The sequence below is a fragment of the Phodopus roborovskii genome, unplaced genomic scaffold (genome assembly GCF_943737965.1).
Source record: "Phodopus roborovskii unplaced genomic scaffold, PHOROB, whole genome shotgun sequence".
NCBI classification, from domain to species: Eukaryota; Metazoa; Chordata; class Mammalia; order Rodentia; family Cricetidae; genus Phodopus; species Phodopus roborovskii.
The window spans coordinates 58,937,821-58,954,508 of NW_026126511.1; the positions used below are offsets into that span (position 1 = coordinate 58,937,821).

The 16,688-nt window shown below is 42.6% G+C and overlaps 1 gene segment (V, D, J or C); it reads right to left on the bottom strand.

Annotated features, from left to right (window-relative positions):
- Positions 1-15,135: 15,135 nt before the first annotated feature.
- On the bottom strand, positions 15,136-15,641 carry LOC127230521 (T-cell receptor alpha chain V region CTL-F3-like). The segment is given in 2 exon segments: positions 15,136-15,485; positions 15,596-15,641. Coding segments are annotated over 2 exon segments (396 nt in total).
- Positions 15,642-16,688: the final 1,047 nt, after the last annotated feature.

Here is a 16,688-nt window from a genome sequence, read left to right on the forward strand (position 1 = left end):
ACCAACTGTTGGTGACTGCACCATAATTATATATTAGAGAAGTTAATATGGCACCAGCCCTGAAGGATAGCATGAATATTCATAATGTTCACTTAAAATTCCTATTTCGGCTCAAGATAAACAGATATCATACAGGTAAATGGCCCAATAAATGCATGTACTTTTCTCTAATGAAACATAGGAGCTAAATTAGTTATTTTAAATAACAATCTCCAGCTTATTGAGGAGGGTGTGGAAGAGCCACAGCCTTCACCTACTGTGATCCAGCACTGCCCCTCTGTGGACAACTAGGAAGGTCTTTACTCAACAGTGTCCTGAGCTTAGAAGTCCATGACTTAAAGAAAGCTATGGAATCTTTCTCTGGAGACTATACTTTTGAGATGCAAAAAGAATTTTGTCTTTCTTGAGGTCAGATTAGCATAGTTTTCTATCCTTCCCTCTTCTAGTCTTTCTTTATGTATCATTATATTTCCTAATCTTTCTATTTGTCATAAACTACTCTGCTTTTTTTTTTTTTTAAATGGGAGAATCCTTCATAAGGAATGAGGAAATGTTAGCACTTATTACTCACAGTCAGGCTTCATAAAATAAGATGATGGCTATATTTAACTTAAGTCATATCTTATTGGCCCCTCACATAGAACATTTGTGCATATTGTGATTATTATGTCATAAACATCCTTTTTACTGAATATTTCATTATCACCTTCATTATTGAGAGTATAATATAATCACATCAATTTCTCTATCCCTTTCTTCCTTCCTAAACTTATCATTATACTCCTCTTTACTGTCTTTAACATTTATACCTCTTCTTTGATTAATCATTGTTACATATGTGGTATGTAAAGGTTTATTCCTAAATATGCAAACACAAACTAATCATTCTAAGTTATACCAATTGTGAATATGTTTTCTGGCTGTGAGGGGAGCACTTTGCATTTATAGCACAAAAATAAGTGCCTGAGTCTGTGGATTGGGAGGAGGAAATGTACAAAATGTACAAAGAGCTGTGATGATCCTTAGCTACTATCGTGGACTTCAGTCTTCTAGAAGGATTGTAAATAAGGCTGATGAGGGGTCCCCCAGGACTTTGATAAAACCACTGCATACTGTTCAAAACTGTGGAAAATTTGCACAGCATCTCTGCACTCTCTCCCTCCTGCAGAACCAAGAATTCAGGACTCTGCTCCACTTGTTGCCCTTTCACCCCTGAGTAGAAACAGAGAAACAGACACAGATGGAGGTCTCTGAGCATCCACAGAACCCTGAACACACCCCAAGTCCTCTGAGAAGCAGGCAGCTGTGCAGGACTCCTGAGCTGCTTCCCCGCCCTCCATGTGCCCAGCACAGTCCTCTCTGTCCCTGAGTGTGGACAGCCAGACTCACAGCAAACCTGGGAGCACAGCAGCCCCAGCAGAGAGCACAGCAGCCTCTTCATGGTGCTGTGTGGATGCTGGAGACAGAAGCAGTAACCAAGCCCTGGGCTGTGGTGTCAGGATGGCTATGAATGTCCCTCCTCCTGCACCAGGCAGCTCCACCCAGGACCCCTGCCAGGACAAACACTGCAGAGCTCCCTCCCAACTTCTGAGCCTGAAGCTCCTCCCAACCAGACCTGACTGAGAGTCTGGGGTGGAGGACAGTGAAGGGGGGGGGGAATTTTTAGATGACTCTGGGTTTTTTTTTTTTTTTTTTTTTTTTTTTTAATTCAGTATGAAAGCCTGGTCTTATCTTAGGCTTTTTTCCAAACTAGGTCTTTACACTTTTATTTTTTTTAACTCAATACTTAAATTAACACCTTTTATATTAATCTACTTTCTGATGTGTGGCTCATTACCTCTCCTCCATACTGTAGGTCTGACTTCCTTTGTGTCTCACTGGCTAATCCCCCTGCTTCAGATTCTTCCCAGAGTTCCTATCTCTGTATGGAGGTCCTCCCTGTCCTTTCCTAGCTATTGGACATTCACCTCTTTATTAAACCAATCAGAAGATGCCTTAGTGGGGTAAGGAATGACAGAGACACATCTTCACACAGTGTCATTAAATAACTCACAACACCCAACCTTATGCCATCTCAGTCCATCATTGTCCCAAACACTATTAGACCAGCTAATGACTTGCTAGGTATTTTGGTAGAATTTGGTAATAATTTGATAGAAATTTTAACTCAGGTCGTTGTGAAGGACATTTTTTTTTTTTTTAAACTGCAGTCAAATTTCTACTGAAGGACAAATCAGATCTTTTTGAAAAATGAGAAACAAAGACAAATAAGATCTAACCCATAGGAATGAACCATCTCCCAAAAGTCCAAGTCCTCTTTACTGTTGCTCTTATGAAATGTGCCAACTGCCTAAGTGCCTGAGACAGTTACCCTGGTCTCTAACACTAGAGTTTCAGGTGTCCAGCTCTGCACTTGTGACTCAGGCCAGAGGAACACCATCTTCCTCAGTTCTGCTGTCAGTGGATCATCAGGTGCAAGGAGTTTCTATTCTTCCACACTCAGTCTGAAATCCCTCTATGTCTGAGACAGGCTGGCTTCCTGGTGTGAGCTCAGGAGGCACCAGAGACCCAGGTGAGGGTATTGCACATTCAGAATGTACACAGATGAGCGAGGGATGAATAGCTGACCCACCCCAGACAGAGCAGCTGCTACAGATGCACAGGTGCAGCCCTAAGTCTGGGTACCACCTGGGCTCTGCATCCTCCTGTGTCATCAGTGATGTGTGGAGGACTCAGCACTAAGGTTGTCTCTGTTCAGAGTGAGACAGCACAGTGTTCCTTCTGTGGATGAGGGACTAAAGCAGAGTGACAGTGAGCAGCAGGGCTACTCTGAGCCCCAGGAGACACAGCAAGATCACCAAGGTGAGCAGGAAGCAGTTCACTCCTTCCTGGAGATTCTCAGGAATGGATACAGCCTGAAGAGTGGGAGAGGTGGACAGTGGTTGCTCTGAACTTAGGGATGTTTAGATACCTTCATCCCAGGGACAATGAAGAAGAGACATTGTCTTTCCCGTGGCCTGCTGTCGCGCCCAACCTCGACCAGCAAGGAAGACGCAACTCAGGGGAGATCTTCTTCTAGCAGTTTATTCAGGATCCTTGAACAAGCTTCTTCTAACTCCGGGGAAACGCCTGCGCAGGCTTAAATCCCCTTGTGCTGACCAACCCTAGTGAGCCACGTGGACCCTGCAGATAGGCTGCTCTTATAAGGAAGCAAGCAAGCTGAACAGGCTTAACCAAATAAGGAATTGTTTATGATAGAGAGCACTCACCATCAGGAAGGTGGAAGGCGGAAGCCAGTGCCATCTTTAAGGCGTGGCACTTCGCAGCTCTCTACAGTTCCCCCTTTTTGTTTTATTAAGGCAACAGGCAAGGGTAGTGGTCTGATCACCAGTAACATAGTGGACATTGTAATGACCCTGAATCCTGGTAGTCAGCCAAGTCAGTGCCACACCTGTCTGGTATCTTTTTCCTGGAGGTGGGGCCTCAGACTCCAACCCACATGCAACCAGACTTGCCCTTCTCGGAGTTGCTTGCTTCCAGAGCCAACTCGGAGTGCAGTGCTAAGCCATACAACCTGAGTGTGAAGGATCAATTCTTATTCATGACTGCGAGCCATGCCTGGGGGGAACTGCCCTGCCTCAATGGCTGTAAATGCCTGGACAATCATAGCTGCATGCCACCTCTGAGCAAGCCTCAGCCTGCAAAGGCACCACAGGCCCACGAAGGAGATAAGCAGCAAGAGGATAGCCATGGCTCCCATTCCCGCCCACTCTTTCAGATGATCCATGGCAACAGCAAGCCATGATGACAATCTGGCAGCCAGTCCCGCATCCCCAAGTTCACAGCAACGATGGCCACTCTCAGCTGTACCATTAAGTCATCGAAGTCAGCAGACAAATTTCCTAAGAGATGGTGTAAGACCCTCAGAATGAGGAGTCTTCCAGGTTCGGTCGATACCCCAAGAACTCAATGTCCAGTCCAGTTGCTGCAAAACGCAAGAGGCTTTAATGAACAGGAAACATTTGCGCAAACGGGCTCCTCCAGCATGCAGGCTAGAGAGAAGCTCCCTCCCATGGGCCCAGGTGTTTTTAAAGGCAAACCCACAAGCTTAGGGAGGGGGTGGGACCCTCTGTCCATTGAGTACGTGACCCTTGGAGGCCGGATGGTCTGTTATTAGGGTCAGCAGACCTTAGGGCCTCAGGATGTGCTAATTAATTTTCTCTAGCCAAACCGGAGTTGCAGCTATCTCTCTGTTTCCTAAGGACCCTTTCACCACCTGTTGACTCACAGGAAAGGAGGGGCAGTGTGAATTCTTCTTATCTCAGGGCCTGGTGAGAGGAAGCTAGAAAATTCCAAGGAACAGATATTGGTTAGCTTTCCAGGTCAGACTGTCCTTCATTTAACTTCACTTTTTGGTCTTTCATTGGTTAGACAATTGTGACAAATTAGCAGCACGTGTAAAATTCTCATACTGAGCGCTGGTAACACACAAGCCTGGAATCTCATTTCACATTCCAATTGGGCCAGCTGCCACAAGGTATCTATTTGCTCCTGCACCAGATCAATTCTTTGGTTCATGATCATAAGACCTCATTTTAACTGAGCATCAATTGTGGACTGAGCATCCAAGGCAGTAGCCACATTCTTGGACAATTCATTTAACTTAGAGGCTGTCTGTACCGATGTGCTTATGGCCACGGCAGCCGTGACTGAACCCACAACTGCAAAAGAGATAGCTGCAACTATGGCTGCTGTAATGCCAAAATCTCTCTGTTGTCTGAACACCGTCATAGCACTCGGGCCATCAACAGGCACGGGAATCCATCTAGGCAAGCGTGCAACCACAGCAAGGGGAAAATTCACAGCATCCCAGCATTAGGCAAAAAAGCAGGTCATATTATCACAGACTAACTTTTTACTATCCAATATACTACTATTACTTACAATAATCACAAAAGGTGGCCACACACATACTGGGGTAGAAGAAAAGATAGCATTAATATTAAATGGCCCTACCCTTCTCGAGGAAGGATTGGTGCTTACTTGGCCGCTAGGTTGAGGAGGATTAGGATTTAACCATTCACCAAAAAACGCTCAGAGGTAGACTAAGCAAATTCGGCCACCCCATGAACTCCTTATCATAAGGAAAGGGGACAAATCTGTGCAGCTGCCATTAATGCCGCACAAGAGCCAGAGATCAAAAGGGTTGGAAACATCCACCTGCTGAAGATCCTGATCAGTAAAGTTTCTCCCAGCAAAGGTTTTATTGAAGCTGGTACTAATTCCTGGCGAGAAGATAAAATATCCCTTGCTTGCCCAAACAACCTCTTTTGATTGACATCCTGTCCAGGGAAGGAAACCACCTCCTCATTTACTAGAACAATGAGGGGCCCACTTAGGCTGATGGGGTGCTGGCTTGTCAAACTCACTCTTAGCAGGCCACCATCCACTTACCCAGGAGGCGTTGACCTCCCTAATGGGGCCTCCCGTGGTGGGCACATCAAACCAAGCTGCAGATTGACTAAATAACATAATGCACTGACTCTTATCACTAATATCACATAAAAGCATAGGCTTCCTGTTAAAACAAAACTCCTATTTTCATTTATACTAGCAATCTCACTATCATAAGGCAAATCTAAGCTCTTATTAGTACTAAAAAATTGGGGAAATATTTTTGCATCATAGCGCATCGGCATGGGTCTTGGGAACACCGACAGGATCCCCCTTCATGGCTCCATCTGCACTGGTGGCCAAATCAGGCTGATGATCAACAGCAACAGCAGGCTCTTCATGTTTGTTGCACTTTCTTACAAACCTCTCCGGGACCCACAACGGTTCTTGGCGATCTTGGGGGAAAACACAAACAGACCCTCTCACCCATGACAAACACCAGATCAGGATCAGGACCATGCCATAACCCGGTGATCACATCTTTCCATTTCACATAGTCTTTTAGGCTCCCTCCTTGCTGCTGATGACGATCAGCAGCGGAAAGGCCATCAACATCCAAAATTAAAAATTTGAGGGAAAAAGGGCTAAAGATATTCTTTCCTTGGGAGTTCGGCCTTGGCCTACTCCCCCTTTTTGTTTTATTAAGCATTCTTTTAGGGTGCGATGAGCTCGCTCTACAATCCCTTGTCCTGGAGGATTGTAGGGTAATCCATGGACAAGCTGAACTTCCATTTGTTTGCAAAAGGAAGTAAATCTCTGAGCCATATAGGCTGGCCCATTATCAGTTTTTAGCTGTTGAGGTTTTCCCCAAGCCGCCCAGGCTTCCAGGCAATGTCCAATGACATTGCGGGCTTTTTCTCCACTTAAAGGCGTAGCATGTACCACACCTGAACAAGTATCCACAGACACATGTACATATTTCAAAGCTCTGAATTCTGAAAAAATGTGTGACATCCATCTGCCATATCTTCAGGGGCATTAACCCTCTAGGATTTACCCCCCACACCAAGTGGGTCTTGGTATATTATACACTGTGGACAGTTCAAAACCACCTGTCGAGCATCTGCTCTGGACAAATGGAATTTCTGTTGAAGAGTCCTTGCATTCACATGAAATTGCTGATGGAATTGCCTAGCCTGATCCAAAGATGAGCTGTAAAAAATACATTCCACCCTTGTCCATTGATCAACAATGTCATTTTCTTCACTTAAGGACCCAGGCAAACCCGTATGAGCTCTAATATGTTGAATATAAAAGCATTCCTTTCTCAACCAAATTAATCTTTGTAACTCTTGTAAGAATGAACAAACAACACTACTAATTTTAATAGGGCCTGCTAATTCCAAAATTTTTTACTGCATTCACCACATATGCTGAATCTGAGATCAAATTACATGCAAATGGACAAATTTTGAATACTTCGACTACAATTTTAAATTCCACAATTTGAGGGGATCCTGGCTGAAATTGACACAGCACAGGAGGCTTATTTGCAATCATATATGCCCCATAACCAGTTTTTGAACCATCAGTAAAAACATTTGGCACCCTACTAAGTGGGACTGAGGAAGTTACTTTTGGAAAAATCACAGGATTTTCCTTAAAAAATAACATTAAAGGATGCTTTGGATAACGATTATCTATCATTCTATCAAACCCACATTGCAATATGGCCCATTTATCAATAGTGCCACACAAGATCTTAACCTGGTGACTGGAGTAAGGCACCACAAGTAGCGCAGGGGACACTCAAAAAAATTGAATGCTTTGTTGAATTCCACTATGAGCCAAACTAGCGACTGCTGTGGGATAATGTTCTATTGCTTTCTCTGGGGAGACTTTGGGATAAATCCAAAGCAATGGTCCTTCCTGCCATAACAACCCTGTAGGCTGATTATAGGTAGGGAGAATGCATAACATGATAGCTTGACCTTCCTTCCATCTAAATAGAAATGCATTTTGTAGTCTTTCCTCAACTTTACATAAGGCTTCTCTCACTTCAACAGTCAATTGCCTAGGAGAATCAAGAGCCGATCCCCTACTAATATATTATATAATGGCTTTAATTCTTAATCTGGCAACTTTAAATAACTCCTAATCCAATTAACATCTCCTAATAACTTCTGAAAATCATTTAACATTTTCAAATTATCCTTTCTCAACTCAATCTTTTGAGGAACAATTTGTCTTTCATACACTTTGGCTCCTAAATAATTAACAATCTTATCCTTTTAAACCTTTTCAGGGGCTATAACTAGGGAGTCATGCAGTGTCTATTCAGGGCTTCAACTTGGGCTACAGTAAAAGAATCTGAAATCCCATATGTTCTCACAAACTCAGCCAAAGCCTTGATGACCTTGAAGTCTAAAGGCTCCTCATATCTATTTCCTTGGGCATCCTGGAAAACTGGAAAGGCTAGACCAAAATCAGTTCCCACGGCTCTCCAGACCTTAGGGCAAAAGGAATGCCCTGTCCCTCGGCCCCGCCCTTCCTCCATCTGATAAGGAGGTGCCAAGGAAGGCCTTATTGGGGGAGGGGGAATCTTCTTCCTCCTTTCATCACCATTTCTCCTTCTCTTCCCCTCTCCGTTCTCTAAGGGATTGTTTCTGAACCTTTTCTACGAGGGCCTGCAATTCTTCCTGAGTCTGTTTCGTCCTTATCAGACTCCCCTGTGCTCTTAACCTCTTCTGATCTTTCTTCTTGTAGCATTTCTAGCACAGCTTGCCCCTTTCCCACCGCCTCTCTACAGCATTTCTGGTCTTCATTGCAGCTATGCACTAACTTCCAAATGGGTCTGACTCTGGGCTTTAGTGTCCCTTGTTCCCAAGAGAAGTCAGGATCCCTGCCTAATTTGTCCCAGCACGCTAATGTAAGGTCTCCCCAAACTGTGAACCAAGGTGCAATGGCATCACATTCGCCCAGGAACCTTTCTAATGTGCTTTTCTTTATTTTAAGTTTCTTTGACAAAAGTAGCTCCTGAAGAGCCAGAAAAATTGGATGAGACTGAGATGTCCCCATTTAAAAAATTTTACTTTCGGTTCGCTAGAACCTCTTGCTCAAGTGCCTGAGACTTTATTGCTGTTTATCCCTGCGGTCCTTATTGTCCCACTCTTCCTAGGGAACTTTATTGCCACTTATTTCTGCAGTCTTTATTGTCCCACCTTACCTTGGGAACTTACAAGCACTGCCCTGACTGTAAGAAGTTCTGATCACAGTTGTGGCGCCCAACCTAGACGCAACTCAGGGAGATCTTCTTCTAGCAGTTTATTCAGGATCCTTGAACAAGCTTCTTCTTCTAACTCCAGGGAAACACCCGCACAGGCTTAAATCCCCTTGTGCTGACCAACCCTAGTGAGGCATGTGGACCCTGCAGATAGGCTGCTCTTATAAGGAAGCAAGCAAGCTGAACAGGCTTAGCCAAATAAGGACTTGTTTACGACAGAGAGTGCTCACCATCAGGAAATGGAAGGCTGAAGCCAGCTCCATCTTTAAAGCATGACACTTTGCAGCTCTCTACAGCCTGCATTTGGCATCTGCATAAAGTATGGTCTTTCAGAACAGCTACCACAGCAGTGGAGGAGATTTACAAAAATTACTATTGAGTAATTTCTTACATGAACATTATATATGCAATACCATCACCCTGCTGTCCTACAACTCCTCCCAGAACCCTCTATATGCCCCTCCCCCCTGAAGCAGCCAGGAAACTAGAAGTGGGGCATTATGGCAAGAAGACAGAGCTTAATAGAAAGAGGTTGGATAGTGAAATGTCAGAGGGAGCATGAGGGCCTCTAAGTGGAGAGTTCATGGCAGGGTAGGGGGCAAAGAAGGGTTTCTATCAGTTTAACCTAATATATGAAAGCAACATGTCCTTTTAGAAAGGGGTGTCCTCTAGAGGCCTAGATGAGAAATAAAAGTTCACAGCTGCAGTGGCTTCCCCTGTCTTTGCTGACTTCTGAGTGTGAATTCCAAGGCTTTCTGATCATGAGCAGAGGAAGCTTGATGCTTTCTATGTAGTGACTTGTGAGTTTTTTTAGAAAAGGAGTATATTAGGTTATGAACTGCAATGGGAGAAAAAGGTATATTACAATGACAAAATTACAACATCTTTATACACTTCAAAACAAGTATTGGGAGCATGGTAATCAGAACGCTGTATAGTCATCAGAGTTCTAAACATCATCATCAAAATGCCTGAGAAAAAGATGTGATTGGTGTTGCTAGGAATGCTGAAGCTGCATTAACACATGAGGAGTAAATGAGAGAGTAAAAATTCAAATAAGCATTGTAAATGTACATTTATACAAACAGCAAGCCTGCTATAGACAATCTTCACTTTGATGAACTGAAAGTCAACAATCAACAAACTGATGAGATACTCAGTTACCAGTTCAGTCTCTGCATTTTTTATAAAATGCCACATGATTCAGTAATGTCACAGACCATATTCTAGGTCCTGCCCACTGAGGAGACTATACCATGCATGGACATCAGAGGGCAGGAGTTATGAGCATTGCATTTCAATTCCAATGACACAATGCACTCTGTAGCAAGGTATTTTGTGTATTACCTTGTACAAATAAGGCCCCCTCTCCTCTCTCTCTCTCTCTCTCTCTCTCTCTCTCTCTCTCTCTCTCTCTCTCTCTCTCTCTGTGTGTGTGTGTGTGTGTGTGAGTTATCAATCAGAGCAAAGCCATTGAGAACTTTAACACACAGCATTCAATGAGGCAATTTTGTGTCAAAGGAAGAACACAGAGGACAGAATCCTCTTTAGGCAGATCAGAGTGCACGGTGTGGAGGCAGTGAGCAGTGAGAACAGAAAAGAACACTGGAAGCAGTCAGGGCTGGGAGACACAGATTACAACACTGGGGAATGCCTGGAAATAAATCAAAGTGACATGACTTTGATCGAAGTAACCAAGAGGCAAATAGTCATAAATGTAAACACCATTAGCTTAGTGATTATAACTATGTGTATAATGAGGATACAGTGGGTCATATGAGCAAGTCCAACTCAACATTCACCCTAGCCAGATCCAAAATATGTTTATAGTCTCTTTCTCATCAATTGGCAAAAGAAAATTATGCTTGTGGGGAATACAAGCCTTCAAAATATTTGATTACTTGAACACTATTTAAACTGATCACACCCCTGGGTTCTCCTTAGACCTTGAGTCTCTTTGGGCAAGGGACTCTGGAGCATGTGCTCCATTAACCAACATTAAATATTCTTCTAACACGGATAATTTATTACCTACATATTCTAAAAGAATGCCTTAATATAATCATTTATCACATAAATATTTACATTGTGTTTTTTCCTACATAAACCTGGCTTTGGTGAAATTGGGTGAATTTAATAAAAAAGAATTTCAGTATCAGGCATGGGAGTTATTATTCAGGGTGGCCCCAGAGGTATACAAAACAAGACAGGCCATTGTCATGGTTCTTGGCTTCCCACTTTAACCATATGGTGAGATTCTATGGCTCTATGCATGACATAGAGAAACCAACTTGGAGCTGACTGGGGAAACATCCTCCCCCACTGGTCATCTTTCATAGACTGCCAGAAAAGAAAGGATAGCAACAGTGTTAACCAGAGCTGGGCCCTGCAGGCTACTGTACTGAATTTCCAGGTAAGGTGTGCTCAGTGATGCAATAGTGTCCTGCCTGCTACAGAGCAGCAATGCTTTCTGATTGGATTTGAATCCTACTCAATGGGAGGGAATTAATACCTAGTGCTGGAACATGGACAAGAATCCCATGGTTCAGGAGGTCATAGGCCCCAGCGGTGAAACTACTTTAAGATTATTTGCTAAATGGTCCTGTGAAACTGCCCTCTGTGTGTTTAATGTACATATTATTACTAAACTCAACTTTGGTTGGATTACATGTTTCAGGAAGTTTCTAAAAGTGGTTTTATATACTGTTTTGTTCAAAATGTCTTTAAAGTTAGTTATTCCTCCATGACATCCCTTTCTTTATCCTACCTTCTCATCCCCATCCCTTTTAATCCTGCTTCTTCCATTTCCCCTTTTATGGAAGTTTGATTTTCTATTTCCTCTTCCTTTGAAGATCCCCTCCTTCCTCACAGCCTCTCATTGGTACCTATGTTAGATGTTCTATGGGTATTCCCAATAAAACACACATATTAAAAACTGCCACACACATACTTGAAAAAACACTGTTTGTTCTTCTTAATCTAGGCTATTTTGCTCAGGATGACTGTTTCCACTTTCCCTCATTTACCTAACATTTTCATAATTTCATTTTTTATCAGATGAAAATACCCCCACTTTGTAAATGTGCTATATTTTCACAATTTATGCATCAGTTGATGGGCATTGTTTTTAATTCCTAGTGATTATGATAGAGCAGCAATGAACCTGAAAGATCAAGTATCTCTGGAAATATGTAGAATCGTCTGGTTAATTCCTCAAGACTGGTGTAGCTGGATCTTGTGGTAGATGTGTGTTCCGTATTTGTAGGAACTGCCACATTGATTTCATATTGTTTGTGCCTGTTTACACTCACATCAGCAACGAGCACATCGTCTTCTTCATGTCACCTCTCAGCTGGTGTCCTGTTCCTCTGTTCTTACAGGAGCCCTCCTGCTCCTGTTCTGTGGTGTTCCCTGAGCCCTTGGTGTGGGAATTGCATTGTAGATGTGTTAACTTGGACGGGAGACATCACAATATTTGTACTCTGCTTTATGAGCAGTTATCTATGACTGCTGTAGCCACACTGCTTTAAAATGAAGCTTCTTTCAGGAGGAGATAGAACTACACTTACCTGGGTGTATTGGCGGTGGTCATGTTGGAAGAGCTTCAGTTGGCAATGAAGCCTAGGGATTACTGCTCACCAATGAGCACAGCTTGGATGAGAGTACTTTGGATAGGCAAAGTCCTCCCAAACCAGAAATGTTGTCTACATAAAGCCCCTTACTTCTGTGGGCTCTTCTCCAACTTGCTGCTGTAGCGTACTTACTGGGTTTGTCTTAGTATGATTGTTGAGTGGGAAAACCCCACTGTATCTAGTATATTGTGAATGCTTTATGGGGAAATCCTCGTTGCACAATTTACTTGCATATCATAATGAATATGATTTTTATATGGAAATGAAGCATACAGATGTGAGACTGGCTGATGAAAGCAAGGAAATTTCATGAATTATACACACATGCATTCTGCCTGTGAAAAAACTGTCTGATGATTAAAGAAGACAATTATGTCCCTATTTCCAAGTTTAGGTCTGAGTTCCTTGGTCATGTGGTTTACAGAATTAATCTCTGATGTCAGTGGCACTTTGAGAAATAAAGTTGTGAAAGAAATTTATATGACTAATTTCTGTGTTAAGAAAATAGATGGTTAGATAGTCCACTTGACTGAGGTTCTGTAGAATAAAATGGAAATAAACAACTGGTATACTATAACCACAAGCAGATGCCTGCCAACACAAAGAAACCAGTGAAATAAACTTGACAAACTTAAAACTTAGTCAGTAAATAAGCAAAGAATCATTGCTTTGGGGTGAAGATGTTATGGCTGGAAAATTAATATAAAGGAAAATGTTTAATTACATGTATACTTCTAATAAAGCATGTAACTATGATCGTAATGTGAGTTCTTCATGTATTAGATTTTAATTTGTTTTGGGAAAATAAGTAACAAAGTTGTGAGGTGGTTTCCTTCTTGCATAGAGATTTTTGTCTTAGGTGGTATAAAATGGTTAAGAGAAAAAGACAGGGATATTAAGTTTTACCCCCCCCCAGCTAAGTCTTCTCTGTGTGTTTAGCCCCTGACTCCACATCTCATGTCTAGATTATCTGAGCTGTTGGAGTTCCAGCAGTGTATAATTATAAATATTTACAATATAGGTAGAAGCTGCATTGATTAGGAAAAGTGGTGGAAGTAGGTTCTCCTATGATTGCTTCAGCCATGGGTAGTTAACTAGGTTTACAGTATTGGGCCTAAAGTCCCAATTGATATTGAGCACCCCTGAATTCAATAAGGCATACATTAGTATCCCAAAGATAAAACTGCTGCCATTGCACACTTGTGAACACCTTGTCATGGTGGTCATTGTTTTGGCTCATTGTCTTTACACAACTTCATAGGATGATTTAATGCTCTTCTTCTTTGGAATCTTATATGGACCTTCATATACTATGCAAACTCATCCTTAGGGAAGAGTATTCAGGGCAGTTCTAGTTAAATACCCCTATTTTCTCAGTCTGATGAATGTGATGTCCTTAGAAAAAGGGTCTTACCATCAAAGTCTATGAGGGAAATCAATGGCAATGGCAACAGCCTATTTTATTTGAAGAAGACTCTGGAATCCATTAACAACTTGAAGGGAAGTTTTCAATGACTGGCACTGGGATTTTATTGGATTTGGAATTCATTCTAGGTTTGATAAGAATTCTTCTGAGAGATACTATGCTATGTTGTACCATTAAAGTAGTTTTTGGAGTTTAAAACTGCTGTTTGGTATTTTACTTTGCTCCCTAACCAGTAGATAGCAAATACTACCTTGTTTTCCTTTGTGAACAAAAACATGAATCTTTCTTGATAGACACTGTGGTCCTTGATATCAGATCTTCCTTATTTTACAGAGAGATAAATTGAGTACTAGAGGATTTTAATAAGCCAGTGTTTTTTTGCTAGAATTGAGATGGATCAAAACCTTGGATTCCTTTCCCACACTGGAAAAGAATTTTCAGAGAATCTAACTCTAATCCAGGTGAGTGGATGTTAAGGGGGGGGGAGGCCTTTCTGGACAGACTATTTCATGACCAGGCTTCTTCCTACATGGTGAATAGGAATGGGAAGGAGCTGCCTCTAGGGCATCATCTTTAGAGTTCCAACACCTGTGTTTCCTAAGCATTTTCACTAAGTGAATGCTGTTGTGGAATCTGAAGGTTTCAATGAGAATGGCCCCATAAGCTCAGATAGCTGAATATTTATGAGCTGGTGGTCTGTTAGGAAGGGTCATGAGGTGTGGCCTTGTCAGAACAGTTTGCCACTGGTGGTGGCCTCTGAAATCTCAAAATCCTAGGCCAAGTCCCTCCCTCTCTCAACCTCTTGTTTGTCAGATGTAAGCTCTCACCTACTGCTCCAGGGACATGACACACTGTCTGCTACTATGCTGTCCACCATGGTCATCATGGATCACCCTCTGAAACTGTAAACAAGCCCCCAATTAAATACTCTTTTCTATGAGCTATCTTGGTCATGGTGTCTCTTACAGAAATAGAACAGTAATTGAGACCAGAAGTTAACCTGAACTTTCTGTAACATGGACCAAAGAGAGGATGAATCTAAACTTATGGAGTGATTCTGAAGGAGATTTTTAAAGACTAGAGTCTATGTTTCTCATTTAGGCATACATTTGTGGTGTAAGAGCAGAAGACTGCTAGATAATTTAAATCACTAAGTATTGCAAGACATCTTGGTAAAGTTAGATCCCACATCTGTATTTTTCTGGAGATGTTTTCTGTGAAAGGTCCTCCACTTTGGGAGAGATCAAATCCTAGGTTGTCTCTGGCAACGACTTCAATCCTATCCTATCAGAAAATCCTAATTTTTTAGGAATTTGACCTGAATTTTGTTGCTGTTTTTCAGAACGCTGGGTAAACCCCACTGAGAAGGCACCCAGCCCTCCCTCACAGGGCCACTCCCCTCACCCTCCTGCACCTTGGTTTGTGTGCAGCTTCCCCTGCATCTCCCTCACTGTGTCTCTCAGAGCACAGTAGTACAGGGCAGAGTCTGACAGCTGCACTGAGGACTTCTGCAGGTGGAAGGAGCTGCTGCTCTTATGGAGGGTGGCTTGAAACCCTTGCTGCTCTGTCCTCTTGCTGTCTGTGGAGCTCTTCAGGAGGAGCTGAGGGGCTTTGTTGAGATATTGCATGTACCAGAAAACCACAATACCTGAATAAGTAGTCTGATAAGTGCAGTTCAGCATCAAAGGTGACCCCTCTGTGACAGTAATCAGGTCCCCTGTCTGGATCACTGAGTCTCCATTGCTTCTCCCTGAAAATAAGTAAATAAATAAATGAATGTGGAGGAATCACTTTGCCACATGAGAAAGAAGGTAAAGACTACCACAGCTGTAAGAAAATGACATCATCAGTGTAGCTCACCGAGCATCAAGAGGAGCAGCAAAACTGAGCAGGTGTCAGGAAGCATGTTCACAGAAGACAGTGACACTTGCTTCTTGAGTTCACCAAACTCACAGGACAAGTCTCCTCAGGACCTTATTGCAACTCCTCACTCATAAACAATGACCTCCTCCTGCATGCACAGTGACAGTCTTGTGAAACCACTACCTGATGAGACACATCTGAAGAGGCAGCGCCCTCTGCTGATTTCCCTTCAAACTGCATCACAGATGTCTGCACACTACATTGTGAATAAACTTGAAACCTCACCCCAGAAGGCAGGTATCATGTCCACAGTGGATGCCCAAAATCACCAGGGTTACTGAACTATGTGTATCCTGTGATGTTTAGGGTGATGAGTGTATATAAAATAATACACACGCATGCACACATACACACACTCACATCTCTGACATAATTTATATACTTTTTCTTATTTTATTGTGTTTTGAGAATGTTATGCAATATATTTTGATTATACTCCCCTGATCTCTCAACTCTGACAGATCCATCCACTCCCCTACCAGTCCAATTTTGTGCCACCCCAGTTCCAATAAATCACCTCACTTTTGCATTACAGTTGTAGTGCCTATATATTCTTGAATGTGTGGGCTTCAGTGGTGAGTGATATATATATATATATATATATACCCAGGGCTGTACCATTAAAGAGAGCTTAGTCTCCTTCCTAGCAGCTACCAAACTGCCCATAGCTCTTTAGCTAATGGTGGGAATGCCCACCTTCCCTCTGTTTAATGGGATTGTGTCTGGCCTGACCCTTTGTAAGTCTTATTTGTGCTGTCGATTTCTGTGAGTTCATGTGTGCAACTGCCCTGCTATATCCAGAAAACACTGTCTTTTTGTGGTCAACCCCCACCTATGGCTCTCACGCCCTCTTCTTCAGTGACTTCTGACCTGGGTAGGAGGGTTTGTGATAGATATGTTCCATATTCTATTTGAAACTGACTGTGCTACAGCCTCTTCTTTGCAGCACAGTTAGTTCTGGGATTCTGTGTCAATCACAACATGCTGCATCAAGATGCTTCTCTGAAGAAGACTGATGCACAAATGTACT